This window comes from Littorina saxatilis, linkage group LG16 (genome assembly GCF_037325665.1).
Source record: "Littorina saxatilis isolate snail1 linkage group LG16, US_GU_Lsax_2.0, whole genome shotgun sequence".
Classification (NCBI taxonomy): Eukaryota; Metazoa; Mollusca; class Gastropoda; order Littorinimorpha; family Littorinidae; genus Littorina; species Littorina saxatilis.
Genome location: NC_090260.1, coordinates 50,506,619 through 50,524,429, shown reverse-complemented (window position 1 = coordinate 50,524,429; position 17,811 = coordinate 50,506,619). Strand labels below are relative to the sequence as shown.

The following is a 17,811-nucleotide window of genomic DNA, read 5'->3' as shown; positions in this document are numbered from 1 at the left end:
AGCAAATGAACCAAGTGCGAAATGACTGCTCCAAACAACTGAATCTTTCAGACATTGTTATGAAACCTGAAGACCAAGAACAGTTTAACTCTACCACACAGTGTTGGATATGCGAACAAAGTCTAACACCAAACACAGACAATCCAATAGTAAGAGATCATGATCATGTAAGTGGGCAGTTCCGAGGAGCAGCACACAGCAAATGTAATCTACAATTAAAGTTTGATCCTAAGACTTGGAAGCTTCCAATCTTCTTCCATAACTTGCGCGGTTATGATTCACATCTGATCATGCAGGCAGTAACTGATGAATACAAAGCAAGATGCATTGCGCAGTCTTCAGAAAAGTACATGGCCTTTACTCTGAATAGTTTACACTTCTACGATTCTGCTCAACATCTGATGGGAACACTTGAGTCTTTATCTTCATCACTAACTGCTTTCCCAATCACATGTAAGTACTTTGACAGTGACTTAGTTAGAAAGGGAGTCTATCCATATGAATACATGGATTCGTGGGAGAGGTTTGATGAAGATGAGTTACCACCAAAGGATGCTTACTTCTCACGGCTGAAGGGTAAAGGTATAAGTGACGAAGACTATGAACACGCTAAGACTGCATGGAATAAATTAGGATGTAATACAATGGGTGATTATCATGATCAATATTTGTTGGCTGATGTTTGTTTACTTGCAGATATATTTGAGAATTACAGAAGAACATGTATGAAGCACTACAATCTAGATCCTTCACATTACATATCTGCACCAGGCATGAGCTGGGATGCATTTCTTAGATTTACAGGAGTAAAGATTGACTTGCTATCAGATCTACCTACACTTCAGATGATTGAAAATGGACTACGTGGAGGAATCAGTATGGCTTCACACAATTACTGCAAAGCCAACAACAAATACTTGGACGACTTTGATCCTATGAAACCTTCTAATTACATCATGTATCTAGATGCAAACAATTTGTATGGTTGGGCAATGTGTCAGACGCTTCCACTTCGGAACTTTAAGATCTATTCAGGACCATTTTCACAATGTGTTGTGCTGACAATATTAAAAGCAGGCCCAGACAGTCGAAAGGGATGGATACTAGAAGTTGACTTAGACTATCCACTATCACTTCATGATCTACATAATGATTATCCTTTAGCGGCTGAGAGGTTAAAAGTAAACCCAAGAGAACCTCCAAAGCTGGTGCCCAATCTGTTTCACAAAAAGAAGTATGTGTGTCACTACAGACTGTTACAGTTTTACATTAGACATGGATTAATTTTGAAGGCTGTTCATCGTATAATTTTATTTGATCAAGAACAGTTTATGAAACCTTACATCATGAAAAACACAGAACTGAGAACCAAAGCCGCTGATGCATCAGAGAAAGACTTTTTTAAACTGATGAACAACAGTTGCTTTGGTAAGACAATGGAAAACCCACACAAGAGAAAGGATGTTAGACTTGTTACAAGAGAAAATGAGGCCATCAAGCTGACATCCAAACCACAGTATCAAAACTTTAAATACTTTCATGAACAGCTGTATGGTATCTTAATGAAAAAACTTGTAGTCAAGCTTGACAAACCAGTATTCATAGGCTTTACTGTGCTAGAGTTGTCAAAACTGTTGATGCTTGAGTTTTTGTATGATTATTTGAAACCAAGATATCCCAAATCGAGAGTACTTTACACAGACACAGATTCATTCTTACTTGACATTCCAGCGGATGACATTTACAAAGATCTAGAAGCTGAAAGTCCTGCAGTAAAAGGAAAAGATTCTTTTTATGACACTTGCGACTACCCTAAAGAATCACCATTGCACTCAAATGTTAACAAGAAGGTTATTGGAAAGATGAAAGATGAAATGAATGGGAAGATAATTAAGGAGTATGTTGGATTGCGTGCAAAGATGTACAGTGTTGCAAGTGAGAAAGGGGTGGTTAAAAAAGCAAAGGGTGTAAGCAAACAGGTTGTAAAGTCGAGCATATCGCATGATAACTACAAGGAAGCACTGTTTCAGAAGCGAGTGTTTCACCATGACAACCCTAAGATCAGTTCCGCGCTTCATCAGATCAACACAACTATTGTAAACAAGAAATCTTTAGATGCTAATGACACAAAGCGCGTTTATTCATCACCAGAATATTCTTATGCAATTGGACACTGGAGAACAAACGCGGCTTCAAATAGTCTGAGTGTGTAATAAGAATTTTTGTCAATCGGGAAAACCCGCTATGACGGGGAAGTGTTTGTGAAAGGGGAGTAGGCTTTGTTGAGTTTCAAAGCAGCCACCAAGTACACTTTTCAAAGCTTGATTCAATAAACAAGTTTTAATATTCATGAACCACGTGATACACCAGAACCAATCGTGGTGGAACAATATTAAACAAGTCATTTGCATAAAGTGCACTCGGTGGCCGCCTGAAAAGGCAGCCTAAATATTGAAGCGTTGTGAAGCGAAGCGTTGAAACAGAGTGACCCAAGCCGCCGGTTTACCAGCAAGACCTACCGTTCACGCGTGAACGGTACTATTTTTAGAATCCTAGAATTCTTGAGAATTTCGGAGCTGGCTTGTTTCTGGTACACATACAGGCAAAATTGGTCATCACTGAGTTTGTGTAACACAGGAAGTTGTGAAATACGTCACGGCAAAATTGTTACCAAAAAACATCATAGATCGTATTGGGCAGGGTCAACTGCAACAAACTCAAACCGAGCCATTCATACCTAACTGTATTTGAGTGACTTATATACCAACATTTTTATGTCTTATTTTCAGCACAGGTGTAGGAAAAATCATATACCAAAGTCTTATTTATTTTCTAATTTAACATTTTTTTTACAAATATGACCATGGTCTTTTAAACATACAGTGACATTAAACATTGTTATGTTAAAAAAAAGAAAAAAGAAAGAAAGCTTTTGCGCACAAATCAGAAATACAGGCCAAACCGTGAGTTTCTGTGGCAAAGCGCGACAGAGGAAATTGCACTGGTTTTATTTTTAGATCAGTGGGAAATTTTCAAGAACAGACGCTTGCATTTGGATGTGTCCAATGATAGTAGGTTTGGTTGTGATCAATCAGAATAATGTAGGCAGGGATGTCGTTAGGCGTCGGACATCGGACATTTATCGATGAAAATCCCCAAATGTCCGATTCACATTGCCGCATGTCGGTCAGATGTCCTATCGTTTTAGCCTGAGCGTGGTCATTGTCCGATATGTACTCCATTCCTTCGGACAGCGCGATATTCGTTAATTTTCATTTCAAGATACAAATCTTCTAAAAGACCGAACGCTCTCGTGTTCAGCTGACACTGAAGTTGCCAGTGCCGCGTGTGGATATTTTCTTTTGTCGGGAATTCCCGAACCGTCTGGTGCAGCCACAGAGTCTGAGATGCAGCGCACTGATCTAAACTGACTAGTGCATGCTACAGGAGTACGGGAGACAACTCCAACTGACTAAATTTGTCGTCTGCTTTTGTTTTCGATACGAGACGATTATTTAGCTTGAACACCTGCAACGGCTTGTAATTTCCGTGGTTGTATGAGAGAAAGGGGGAATGTACGTTCTGGGTTACTGATTCCGACAGACCCGGCATTGGTTCAAAACAACCTTACTTTACTGTATTTTTTTTTGTATGGATTTGTGCAGTAATTTTCTGATTTTGTCGCATGTTTCATTTTAGTAAAAGTTTAGTCCAGAAGCCTATTTTGCGTTAATATTTAGGGTCTGTCGGAATCGGTGAGCCAGAACGTACATTCTCCCTTTCTCTGCATAATACATCCAAACAAACCATCAACTGCATCGACGGTTTCGTGTGTGTGATTTAGTTAACTGGCATGTTTCTCCAATCATTGCAACAAAAAGAGGATTATATGTGATACAACCAATGGCGTGACAGGAGCGTGAATGTGGTGGTGGGGGAGGGGGATGAGTGTTATAGCTGTATCAACTGTTGAGTGAGCATTTAGCTCAACCAATGGCCTGACAGGAGAGTGAATGTGGTGGTGGCGGAGGGGGAGGAGTGTTTTAGCTGTATCAACTGTTGAGTGAGCATTTAGCTCAGCCAATGGCGTGACAGGAGAGTGAATGTAGTGGTGGCGGAGGGGGAGGAGTGTTTTAGCTGTATCAACTATTGAGTGAGTATTTAGCTCAGCCAGTGGCCTGACAGGAGAGTGAATGTGGTGGGGGAGGGGGGTGAGTGTTTTAGTTGTGGCAACAGCTGAGCTTAACCAATGGCCTGACAGGAGACGATACACGCTGAGCTGGCGATGCACGTGATTCGCTGATGGAAAAAAACACTGAGCAGGGAGATGTAGCTGTATAAATATCTCGGCCCACAGCGACCGCATCATCTCTCTTCTTGGAGCCCAGCCTTCTAGTTGGTAAGTGTTCCGTTGCTTAGTATTTCATTTCTCTATATCAGTCTAACACAATCATGTCGACATTAGTTTTGGAAGTTTAATTAATTCAGGATTATTTGTGTCTTTCTTTCTCAATGTTTACGTGTTGAAATGAACTAAACAGATTGAGAGAGAAAAAGCAAAACAAAGTGAGTAATAGGATGGTTAAAATATTGAAGATTTTCTTCTTTAAGCACACCCCAGGTAACGTGCCCACCATTCTCATTGTCGAGTCAGTGTCTGTTTCAGTGCATAGGCTTTACCAGGACATGTCAAAAATTCCTTAACTGAAAAAAAGAACAATTCGATTCTACATTGTAATACTTTACCTGATACATTAAACGGAAGAGGAAATATGTTGTCATGTCATCCACGCATATGATGAAACATTGATTATCGGTGTTATGTCAAACACAAAGTGGATTTCTTCTTCTTCTTCTTTTTCTTCTTCTTCTTCGTTCATGGGCTTAGACTCCCACGTTCACTGGTGTTTTTAGCACGAGTGGATTTTTACGTGTATGACCGTTTTGACACCGCCATTCAGGCAGCATACGCCGATTTCGGGGGAGGCATGCTGGGTATTTTCGTGTTTCTATAACCCACCGAACTCTGACATGGTTTACAGGATCTTTTCCGTGCGCACTTGGTCTTGTGCTTGCGTGTACACACGAAGGGGGTTAAGTCACAAGCAGGTCTGCACATAAGTTGACCTGGGAGATCGGAAAAATCTCCACTCTTAACCCACCAGGCGGCAGCGACCGGGATTCGAACTCACGACCTCCTGATTAGGAGGCCTACGTCTTACCACCAAGCCACTGCGCCCGTCATATCATTATTGATTTTTGTTAACCACAAACAAAACAAAAGAGCCCAGTATTTGTGTTATCAAAAGTAACACATTCAAAACAGTGAAAAACACACTAATTACTCTTGTTAAACATAAAACAATATTACAGGACTTTTTAAGAATAATGTTCAAAGGCAGAAGATAGTCATTTTTTATGTTTGTGCCACAAGCTCAATGTTTAACACAATTTAGTATGGCTTTGCACACAGGGCTGCTCGTGACTGTCAGTAATCTGCTCAAGGGAAAGACGTTTCGGTTTGCACGTGACTGTCAGTAATCTGCTCAAGGGAAAGACGTTTCGGTTGTACGTGACTGTCAGTAATCTGCTCAAGGGAAAGACGTTTCGGTTTGCTCGTGACTGTCAGTAATCTGCTCAAGGGAAAGACGTTTCGGTTTGCTCGTGACTGTCAGTAATCTGCTCAAGGGAAAGACGTTTCGGTTGCTCGCGACTGTCAGTAATCTGCTCAAGGGAAAGACGTTTCGGTTGCTCGTGACTGTCAGTAATCTGTTCAAGGGAAAGACGTTTCGGTTGCTCGTGACTGTCAGTAATCTGCTCAAGGGAAAGACGTTTCGGTTTGCACGTGACTGTCAGTAATCTGCTCAAGGGAAAGACGTTTTGATTTGCACGTGACTGTCAGTAATCTGCTCAAGAGAAAGACGTTTCGGTTGCACGTGACTGTCAGTAATCTGCTCAAGGGAAAGACGTTTCGGTTGCACGTGACTGTCAGTAATCTGCTCAAGGGAAAGACGTTTCGGTTGTACGTGACTGTCAGTAATCTGCTCAAGAGAAAGACGTTTCGGTTGTACGTGACTGTCAGTAATCTGCTCAAGGGAAAGACGTTTCGGTTGTACGTGACTGTCAGTAATCTGCTCAAGAGAAAGACGTTTCGGTTGCACGTGACTGTCAGTAATCTGCTCAAGGGAAAGACGTTTCGGTTTGCACGGGCGTGTTAGCGATTGTTTGGGCCAGTCAGCGTCCCTCATGCACCGAAGCAGATATGTCCAAATTCACTTGTGAAAATTGAAAAACGACCGGCAAATTGACAAAAAGAAAATACAAAAGTATAATATGCGTGACGTCGCATGCGTTTGAATCGGACATTTAGGGGGAAAACGTCACTCCAATATTTGACTTTACAAACGTTATAGTAGTGTTACATTTACTGTGACATTTTCGAGTGAACACAAATGATAACAGTTACTCTCCTAGTTAAGGTGCTCTCCTAGTTAAGGTGATTTGGTGTAATGATTGCACTGTCACTTTGTTTTCAGATCTGATTTGCAGCAAACTTTGAAGATGCCGTTGTCATCAGCCTTGTTCCTACCTCTGGTGCTGTTCGTCAGTGTTGTCACCTTTGAGTTCTCACTGGCAGGTATGATTAACATGGGTTCTCTTTAGACCTAACACTGAAGATGACCCCCAGAAATGCAACCGATAAAAACACTGATATCACTGTTGAACGACCTACTTCATATTTGGTGTACAATTACTTGAGATTATCCAGGATCAGTTGATATAGTGGACAATGTGTCTCCCCCTTGGAGGATTGCCTTCGTGTCATTGGTCAATAGAGCGCACCACTTGCAAGCGTGAGTTAAACACGAAGGGATTCTTTTTTTTTTAAATACATTTAGTCAAGTTTTGACTAAATGTTTTAACATAGAGGGGGAATCGAAACGAGGGTCGTGGTGTATGCGTGTGCGTGCGTGCGTGTGTGCGTGCGTGTAGAGCGATTCAGACCAAACTACTAGACCGATCTTTATGAAATTTTACATGAGAGTTCCTGGGTATGATATCCCCGAACGTTGTTTTTTTGTGGATAAATGTCTTTGATGACATCATATCCGGCTTTTCGTGAACGTTGAGGCGGCACTGTCACGCTCTCATTTTTCAACCAAATTGGTTGACATTTTGGTCAAGTAATCTTCGACGAAGCCCAAACTTCGGTATTGCATTTCAGCTTAATGGCTCAAAATTTAATTAATGACTTTGGTCATTAAAAATCAGAAAATTGTAAAAAAAAATGAAAAATTATAAAACGATCAAAATTTACGTTCATCTTATTCTCCATTATTTGCTGATTCCAAAAACATATAAATATGTTATATTTGGATTAAAAACAAGCTCTGAAAATTAAATATATAAAAATTATTATCAAAATTAAATTGTCGAAATCAATTTAAAAACACTTTCATCTTTTTCCTTGTCGGTCCCTGATTCAAAAGATATATATATATGATATGTTTGGATTAAAAACACGCTCAGAAAGTTAAAACGAAGAGAGGTACAGAAAAGCGTGCTATCCTTCTCAGCGCAACTACTACCCCGCTCTTCTTGTCCATTTCACTGTCTTTGCCGTGAGCGGTGGACTGATGATGCTACGAGTATACGGTCTTGCTGCGTTGCATTGCGTTCAGTTTCATTCTGTGTGTTCGACAGCTACTTGACTAAATGTTGTATTTTCGCCTTACGCGACTTGTTTGAGTTTAAGTTCAACGAATTATCTTCATAGTTGGTGCGCATTAGCTTACGTTTTGGTATACTGTTCTAACAATAGTATACCGACTTTGATCTTCTCTCTAAAATGTGTTCTAAATAACCCCTCCAAACATTTGCCTGTTTGGGGATTGCCCTGTACCTGGCTAACATTGCTGTCTTTAAGTCTCCGATGATATGGGGGTTATTTTGCCATCTCCGACCTACAGATATGTTAAAAGGAACACGTCTTCAAGGGTTAAATCGGGTGCGTTTTGCTACCGCTCAATCATTCAAACCTCGTACCGCTGAGTCTAACCCCAAATTCCTAAACACAATGTTTTGAAAGCGCATATCAGTTACAGTTGTTGACTGAAGAAATTGACGATTTAATACATTTTAAAAGTAGGAGTAGTTAAACCAACAACCATGGTCAACATGTAGCTTCTCCATGTCAACGGTACATGACTGTTCAACCAAATACTTAGAAACAACAACAATGACTGTTCAACATGTAGCTTGTCCATGTCAACGGAACATGACTGTTCACCTAATACTTAGAAACAACAACAATGACTGTTCAACATGTAGCTTGTCCATGTCAACGGTACATATGACTATAACTAAATGCTGAGAAACAACACGCTTGTCCATGTCAACGCTACATATGACTATAACTAAATGCTGAGAGACAACACGCTTGTCCATGTCAACGCTACATATGACTATAAATAAATGCTGAGAGACAACACGCTTGTCCATGTCAACGCTACATATGACTATAACTAAATGCTGAGAGACAACACGCTTGTCCATGTCAACGCTACATATGACTATAACTAAATGCTGAGAGACAACACGCTTGTCCATGTCAACGGTACATATGACTATAACTAAATGCTGAGAAACAACACGCTTGTCCATGTCAACGCTACATATGACTATAACTAAATGCTGAGAGACAACACGCTTGTCCATGTCAACGCTACATATGACTATAACTAAATGCTGAGAGACAACACGCTTGTCCTTTTCTGTGTTAGGCGTGCGTGTGTGAAATAGAGATAAGAGCCATAACAATAAAACAAGATGGTACAGAGGACTTCCAATGTAACTTCAACACTAAATTAGAATGTTTCCATCTCAATATTTTCCTTTCTATGATTTCTCTCAGACGAGAAAGCATGCTCCATTGGACGTCACGGAACACTGACAATGTTCAACGGAGAAACAGCGGACGTGGAGCTTCCCTGTAAGTATCGTCTCGCGGACTTCACGTGCGGGGACTACCGGGTCAAGGTCACTCCAGGCAGCGCGGTAGACCAGGAAGACAGTCACCGTTTCTCCCCGAACACCGTGTGGGTCAAAGTGGTCAACGCTAATACCAGTGAATTCGTGAAGATACGAACCTCAGTGAGACGACTGGACAAGGTTTGGAATGACCATAGACACACATCTGCTAGCCGCACGTTTATCTAGGGGTTACAAACCGAGTCTCAGTGGATATTCAACAGAATGGTCGAAGTTAGTTGATCATGAACAATTTGAGCTTTAGCGAGATATTTCATGACCACGAACTAAAAGAATATTACTTTAAATATCCGCTGAAACGAGGTGTGTACGTATTTTATTTACTTTCCTTTTTGAGTCATGGTTTTGTTTTCTCAGAAAAAGGGAGATTTGTTGCCACAGGGTGATGAAAGCATAATCCCTCTGTCAGACTGGCGCAGTTGGGCACGATGATCAAACGTGATGCGCGGTGGTATCGTTATGTCATAACAATTTGATTCTCTTCACACTTCCAAGCAGTTACATTGGGTTGGACAGAAATCGAGCACACATTTATGATATGATAAGATACGATTAGATAACGTAAGACAACTGTAATGTCCATGTTCATTGTACATAAACATGGACATTTGTCTTGTTGCACCTCACTGGCCTACTTATAACACAGAGACAGCGATCAAAAAGAATAATCGTACATAAACACAGTTTTACGAGTAACCGTTACAGTGCTTGCCATTCAAAGGTGTTGAGTGTTAGTGTGAATGTGTTTCATCAAGTTCGTATTGCTGTTTACACGAAAAAAATTCATTGGTCAGCTAACCTCATTGGAGACGGAATGGTACTTTGAATAGATTTAAATAAATGTAGTTGTCTACTGAGTGGAACAAGTATAGACATGTGGTCGTTTATCGGATAGATATGTAATCATGTTGATGTTGTTTTGTTGTTGGTATGGTGGTGGTAGTGGTGACAATGGTAATCATGGTGATGGGGTTGACATTGTTGTTGTTGTTGTTAATGATGATGGCTTTGATGATTATAATGATGCTTCGTGTTGGGGTTGATGTTGTTTACGACAGGAAATGCATAGTGCTAAACCGATTCTTGTATAATAAGACACGATCTGTTCCCCTCTTTTAGAACGGAAGCTTACGCTTTGATTTTTCAGAAGAACTTTTGTTGAACTTCGTGAGAAACACGCTAATGTGAACGAGACTTGCCAATATAAATAATGATGTCCTGATCTAACGCATGCTCTTTCTGCAATTCAGTTTAGCGAAAACAGAACCACCAACCCATGGCAGGTAAAGGAGGGCTCTGAGAGTGTGGTGGACTTCGCAGACTACGACGAGTCCAAGGCAGCCGCTGTGTTGAGGAAGGACGGAGTCTTCAGCGTGAAGTTCAGCAGTGCGGAACGGAGCGTGGTCGTCACGTGCTCGGACCAAGAGTTTGTCTCGGAGGGACTGCCAGAGTCACTGTGTGGTACGGATATCTGCCTGTTGGCATAGCTGCGGGTTGTGACTATCTGTCACTGTACTTTTCTCGTTAACAGTCATGTAAACGTAGCTTTTGAAATGATAAATCTAAGCCAAAGATGGCTTGGTTAAAACCAATGAGCAGCGTTGTCTTTCTGACTGCAAGTGATCAACGCCTTCTTCCTTTCAATTGTGAGCATCCCACTGAAAAACGTGCGAGTGACAAAGAGTCAAAGAAAAGTTTACGCATTTGTTTAAAAATGTGTAAGAAAATGCTCAAAGAACTCTCTCTCTCCCACTCGATCTCGATCTCTCTCTCTCGTTTTCTCTCTCTCTCTCTCTCTCTCTCTCTCTCTCTCTCTCTCTCTCTCTCTCTCTCTCTCTCTCTCTCTCTCTCTCTCTCTCTCTCTCTCTCTCTCTCTCTCTCTCTCTCTCTCTCTCTCTCTCTCTCTCTCTCTCTCTCTCTCTCTCTCTCTACATAATGCGCTTCATGTACATAAACTTATATGTTCTACCATTAATGTTTTTATTGTAACCTTTTTCTAGTCATAGTTATAGTAAAATAGTTTAGTCCCTCTTTAGGGCGAGGGCCAGATGCAAAAAAGCATATCTATGCTTATTCTTGTCACCCTCGAAAAATAAAGATTTGTCATTGTCATTGTCATTGTCATTGTCATTGTCTCTCTCTCTCTCTCTCTCTCTCTCTCTCTCTCTCTCTCTCTCTCTCTCTCTCTCTCTCTCTCTGTCTCTCTCTCTCTCTCTCTCTCTCTCTCTCTCTCTCTCTCTCTTTCCCTCTCTTTCTCAATATGTTTTTTTAATATTAAACATACCAATGAGCACATTCTTTTACACTTTGAAAACAATAAATTAATGCACGAAAATCAAACAGGTTTAACCCCAAAACACTCTTGTGAAACAATGTATTTGACCAATGGCTGACCAATTAACAATAACCTGTTCTGTGCTGCTATTTGTTGACTTTACTAACGCTTTTGACCTAATTGATTGACGACTAATTCTGGTTACATGTTAAAATCTAAAGGATTTTGTTTTAACCAATCACACTCTTGTAAACACAGGTTTGGAGCACCACAAGGTTCTATGTTTGGTCTTTTAATATTTTCAATTTATTATAACGACCTTCCAATATTTGTGAAGTACATGTGTACACTGATGTAGATGATACAACAATTCATTCCGGTCACCAAGATCCTATTGAAATAACAAAAGGTCCCCCAAGATCCCCCTACTCGATCGCTAGAATTGTCAGAACTAAACCATTTGTCACTGAACCCAAATAAAACTAAATGCATGCGTCTAACCACGAGATAAAAACGATCAAATCTATCATCTAGATTTCCGACATTGCAAATACGAAATCAAGATGTAACCAAAGTCGAAAGCCATACAGTCTTGGGAATAACCATTGATAATAACCTGTCTCAGTCACAAAATCAAAACGCTTTGCAAAAGCTCATCTAAAAATATATCAGATTTTAAAGATTAAACAGTTTCTAACCTACGCACAAGGAAAGATATAACTTATTTATTTTAAATATACATCTCTTTCCACGTATGATTATAAAAGATTACAGTTTCTTCCTATCAAATTAGGATTTTCCTATAACAAAGGTGTAATAATTAATATATACAATTATGTCAGGGAATGCATCTTGAGTCATGGCTTCAAAGTTACAAAATAAATATATCAATAACATTAAACACATGGATTATTCAAACCCAAAGAATTGACCTGTACAAGTTCAGTCTCTCATATTCGTGGGGCTTATGTGGAACTCCATTCCTGATGTATTTAAGTCACAAACCAATGAACCAACTTTCAAGACCCTTGTCACACTGTCTCTCTTGCACAACTTGTAAGTACAATTATTTTGTAGCTGTTAAAGTATTAGTACTATCTGATTGTATTGAACCACATGATTCTACACAATGCACAACTTGTAAGTACAATTGTTTTGTAGCTGTTAAAGTATTAGTACTCTCTGATTGTATTGAACCACATGATTCTACACAATGCACAACTTGTAAGTACAATTGTTTTGTAGCTGTTACTGTATTAGTACTCTCTGATTGTATTGAACCACATGATTCTACACAGTGCACAACTTGTAAGTACAACTGTTTTGTAGCTGTTACTGTATTAGTACTCTCTGATTGTATTGAACCACATGATAAAGTATTAGTACTCTCTTATTGTATTGAACCACATGATAAAGTATTAGTACTATCTGATTGTATTGAACCACATGATAAAGTATTAGTACTCTCTGATTGTATTGAACCACATGACAAAGTATTAGTACTCTCTGATTGTATTGAACCACATGATAAAGTATTAGTACTCTCTGATTGTATTGAACCACATGATAAAGTATTAGTACTCTCTTATTGTATTGAACCACATGATAAAGTATTAGTACTATCTGATTGTATTGAACCACATGATAAAGTATTAGTACTCTCTGATTGTATTGAACCACATGATAAAGTATTAGTACTCTCTGATTGTATTGAACCACATGATAAAGTATTAGTACTATCTGATTGTATTGAACCACATGATTCTACACAATGCACAAAGTGCAGTTATTAGGCAAACACAAAATGTGTTATAATTTTCCATCATTGCCAATGCATCATATAATGCATTTGAAATGTCTTGTTGATTGCTGTACATGTTGATTATATTGATGTGTTATGCAGTAAGCCGGATAAAGAAAAAGCAGGTTGGCATTGCGATTACTGTCACCCTTGAAATATAAAGTTCCATTCAATTCAATTCAATTCTCTCTCTGACGCCCCACGTTTAAACACGTGTTCATGTGCTTTCATATCATGCAGGGGACGAGACAACGACTGACGCCATGAACAATGCGATGACGACCCTCTTTCCGGGGCAAGGAATGACAGATGACGCGCTCGTCAGTTACATCGTGCTGAATCACGACAATGTCGTTCAGAGGTAAGTCACAACATTTTATTCAGACATGGCTATTTGTTTTCTAAACTAAATTTGCACTCGTCTTCTACTCGTCGACGTCTACTAGTAACTTGTTTCGTCTACATTTGTTGTAAATGTTCTTCGTCTGTACAAATTCCGCATAGACAACTGGCATGACAAGGCGAAGGAAGGGCAAGTATGTGTAAAGCCGAGCGGTCTTAGCTTCACATTTCTGACACCAATCTGTACCCCGAAAGTGAGACGAGCTTCACATTAACTCTTACTGTCTGTGTCTGTGTCTTAGATGTTATACGTGTGTGAAGGTCATTTGTCAGGATGGCAATCTCACCACAGGACAAACAGACACACAGAATATAAACTCAAGAAGAGGCAGGTGAAGTTCAAAATTGTATTGAATCAAAACAAATCATGAAAACAACTCAATACAAGGCGTAGGTTCTTTTCAGAAAGTATGTATTTAAATTTGTTCACTCTATTCCTGTAATTTTCCTACTACTTAAAAATGTATTCTAAGTCCTAAAATGGCTGAACATTTGGGCATGACCCGTAGGTACCCTTAGCAAAATACGCTACTACTGAAAAAATAGTCTAAGTCCTAAAATGGCTGAAAATGTGGGCAGGGGTTCGGGGCCTGAGTAAAAATAAAGTAAAAGAGTAAAGCGACGCCACTTTACTCGCCGTGTGGTAACCTGGGACTGCGGAACGTTTGTTTTTAACCCTGTTAGTTCAGTCCACAGGGCGGAGTTCGGTATACCATTTAGACACTTAAGCCAGGTTTGTTGCTCAGACCCCGGAGGACAATTTAGAGATGACAACAAATAATTTGTACTAGGTTGGGACCCTCCCACAACCGTTCGGTACTAAGGTTGGGACCCTCCCACAACCTTTTCCACAGGCACAGAAGCAATGCTGTAACTCTAAGTGGGAAGTCCGGTATACCATTTAGACACTTAAGCCAAGTTGGTTGCCAAGACACCCGCCGAACCTCAAAAACCAATAGCTTATATACCTTCCATGAATGTCCCTGACGTCACAGCTAAGGAACCAATGAAAACGTCGCTCTGGGACCACATAACAAAATGGGGAGGGAGGGGAGAGTTTCGAGGCTGCTGTCAGCCTCCATAGAAGCTACAGTTAAAATCCCTCAAAAATACACAAAAACCCCCTCACTAAAAACACTACATCAAAAACACTATAAGCAATTACATCAATAAAATGGAAATTCTAAGACGCATCATTTGATACCAAACACTCATAGGTGATCAACACTGCGAACAATACTAAACAAATGAATACAGAATACATATTTATATCGAATACATGGGTAAAAGAAAGAATGATAGAAAAGTTACAGAAAAGAAAAGAGAGAGAGAGAGAGAGAGAGAGAGAGAGCGAGAGAGAGAGAAAGTGTGTGTGTATGTCACGTGTGTGTGTGTGTGTGTGTGTGTGTGTGTGTGTGTGTGTGTGTGTGTGTGTAACAAGTATTATTAACAAAAGCACAGCAACATAGAAGTAAATAATTAGGTCAAAAAGGAAAAGGGGTTGGGAGGAGGGAGGTGAGAGGTAGATGTAGAAAAGACAATGCCCTCGCTGACTGCCCTCGCGCACAAACAAAGGCGTAGGGGGTTAGTGACAGGAGAAGTGACCTAGGGGTTAAAAAGTCAATACAGAAAGGTTACATGGGGAGAGGGGGGAAAAGGGTTCACAGACTGGCCTCTCCGACCTCCATGGCTTGAATCCAGTCAGGTCGTGTCAGAGCCAATTACATTCTACCGCGAGAGTACAATGAGAAAGGACTGGATCATACCTACATGTATTTCCAAACCATTTACTAAGGGAAAGAACAAATATGATTTTAGAGTGTGAATCTTAATTTCACACCGTTTCAATACTAACTTGGATAATATATTCTGCTCTCTACGCCTTCTCTTCTTCTTCACTTTATAAACTTTGAGAAGAAAATTGCATATGGAGAAAAGACAAATTATTCCTGTAGTCGCTTTTCTCCACATATGTGCTGGTTTTCAGGCAGTAAAAGCTGAGTGTGGTGGATTTATTTGCACCAAAGTGAGAAGGACATGCCACATGTTTTATTGACAGTGAATAGTGCAAGTGTCCAAGTAAATGAGATAATTTAAATGCAGTTTGAGACACGTAAGCGTTGCGTATACACAAAACACAACGTAGAAAAGTATCAAATATAAGCTTGGACGTGCTTTCTTGACTCTCCGCTGGGATTTAGCTTAGTCGGTATCGCGCGGGCCTTAAAACCAGTTAGTTGCTATCGGCGTGGGTTCGAACTCTGTGGTTCCAAGAATCAACGTTTGCAAACTCTTTCAGTATTCATTTGTTCAGTGTATGAATTTAAAGTAATATTTTTCTTTGAACCTTGCTCATGAATGCGATCGGGATGAACATTGACTTGATGTCAATGTTGCAGTCCAGCCTGCAAGAACCTGGCCAGCAAATTCACAAGCTGTCAAGACAAAGAGCAAGCCGCGATGGAGTGCGTGGCCATCTTTGCTGATCCATCGCAAGCCGAGTGCCTGGCAACGTCAGACACGTCCCTGGCTGACTACTATTACGACTGTCTGACGTCTGTGTGTGATGGCAACACCTCCGCTGTGGATCCCATGAACAACTACATCAGTGACAACTGCGGTAAGCGCTTGTAACTAACACAAATCACTGGCGACTGTTTATTTACACTATAATCTCTAGCAATACAAGTCAATATAGAATTTATTCTGTAGTAGAAGCAATTCTATGTTGGAATTTTATTATAGAAACACTTAAGACTGAAATGATATTTGGAGACAGATATGTATCCAGCATTATTGCATTCTATGCTTCCCATCATAACAACAAACTAGGCAGATGCGTTTGAGAGCAGGTCTTTCTGATGAGGCTGTTGATTGTAAAACCAATTATATGCCTGGAAAGGGCATTCATTTCCCTACCTTATTCAAACAACAGAATGAGTTGACATGACGTAGTGTCTAGACAGTGCAAGGGCGGATCCAGGATCTTAAGGAAGGGGGGGCCCACCCACACTCTTTTGCACAAACTTGACGGCGTGAAGCGCCTGAATTGAGGGCATGAAGCGCCTGAATTGAGGGCGTGAAGCGCCTGAATTGAGGGTGTGAAGCGCCTGAATTGAGGGTGTGAAGCGCCTGAATTGAGGGCATGAAGCGCCTGAATTGAGGGCATGAAGCGCCTGAATTGAGGGCATGTTTAATTTTTCGAGGTTTTAAGTCGAATTTTCGAAAGGACAAGTATGTAGTTGTACTTATCAACTTCAGATGCAGCTGTCACAAACTTGAACATGAATCAGGAAGAAAAAGTGATGTTGATCGGAAAGATAGGCTATGCAGATGTTGTGACATGAATTCATTGGGTAATGAATTTCATTTTAAATTCGAATGTCCAGAATTCAGTGCACATTACATACATCCCTCCAAAGTATAATATGTACTCTATGTTTTCTCTTTGTAAGTTAGTGTCTGGAAGCAAAACTGTAAGCTTGACACGTGAAACTTGTGAGCGCGCGCATCATTCGGAACGTAATTTCCAGAATGCCATTTCCAGGGTCCCAACGTGTCAGAAGTTCGAGATAACACGTCATACTTGTCTGTGACGTCAAACGTAACTTTTTCGTAGATTTTGTTCCAGACTGAAAATGCACAGAGCTTCCTTCTTATTCAGTAAGTGTGAGCATATTCCTTTTCTTTCAAGTGTTTTATGACTTTTCGTTGTGGATTTTGTGATTACAGAGATAAGTTGCAAATTGACTATGAGTCGCAGCGGTAATCATCAACCTTGTTTGGGTCTTTGAGAGTGAATGGTTACAATCCACGTTTCACCTGAAAGCTCAAACCCATTCACCACCTCGATTTGTTACATGGGGAACATGAGATTTATTTCCCAGCTGGTTATGAATGAAAACTCGTGAAAATGATGACAAAGGTGTATATTTGGTTGTATCTCAGTGATAACTGGGTGGCAACGTGTAGGTATGCAAGTGCGGTAATTATAATCCCAGCGAAGCTGGAGGTATCCCACAAACGCATACTGAGATCGACTTGAGAAATGTTCTTCCCGATAATACATGATAAATAGTCCGTGATCTGATCGAAAAAGTGTTATCAAAAAGAATCCTTTTTAATTTTGTTGTTTTTGGTTAGTTTAACATTCCATGTGTTAGGTTTGGTTAATTTTAGTTATTGAAATGGTAGCTTTCATATGCAAATCTGTCATAGAATGATGTCATGTTGGTGACTGGTTATGTCTTAAAAGAAGGGGGTATGGTTTTTAGAACTGGAA

At 40.1% G+C, this 17,811-nt stretch overlaps 1 protein-coding gene across 1 annotated transcript in view; it reads left to right on the top strand.

The window, feature by feature from the left end:
* The first annotated feature begins 4,256 nt into the window (after positions 1–4,256).
* LOC138951198 (uncharacterized) overlaps positions 4,257–17,811 on the top strand; it is a 28,877-nt gene continuing 15,322 nt past the window's right edge. The window contains exons 1-6 of the mRNA XM_070322851.1: positions 4,257–4,399; positions 6,537–6,637; positions 8,915–9,171; positions 10,302–10,512; positions 13,368–13,488; positions 15,929–16,149. Coding sequence (XP_070178952.1) covers positions 6,562–6,637; positions 8,915–9,171; positions 10,302–10,512; positions 13,368–13,488; positions 15,929–16,149 — 886 coding nt within the window. The 5' untranslated portion in view covers positions 4,257–4,399; positions 6,537–6,561. The remainder of the gene's footprint in view (positions 4,400–6,536; positions 6,638–8,914; positions 9,172–10,301; positions 10,513–13,367; positions 13,489–15,928; positions 16,150–17,811) is intronic.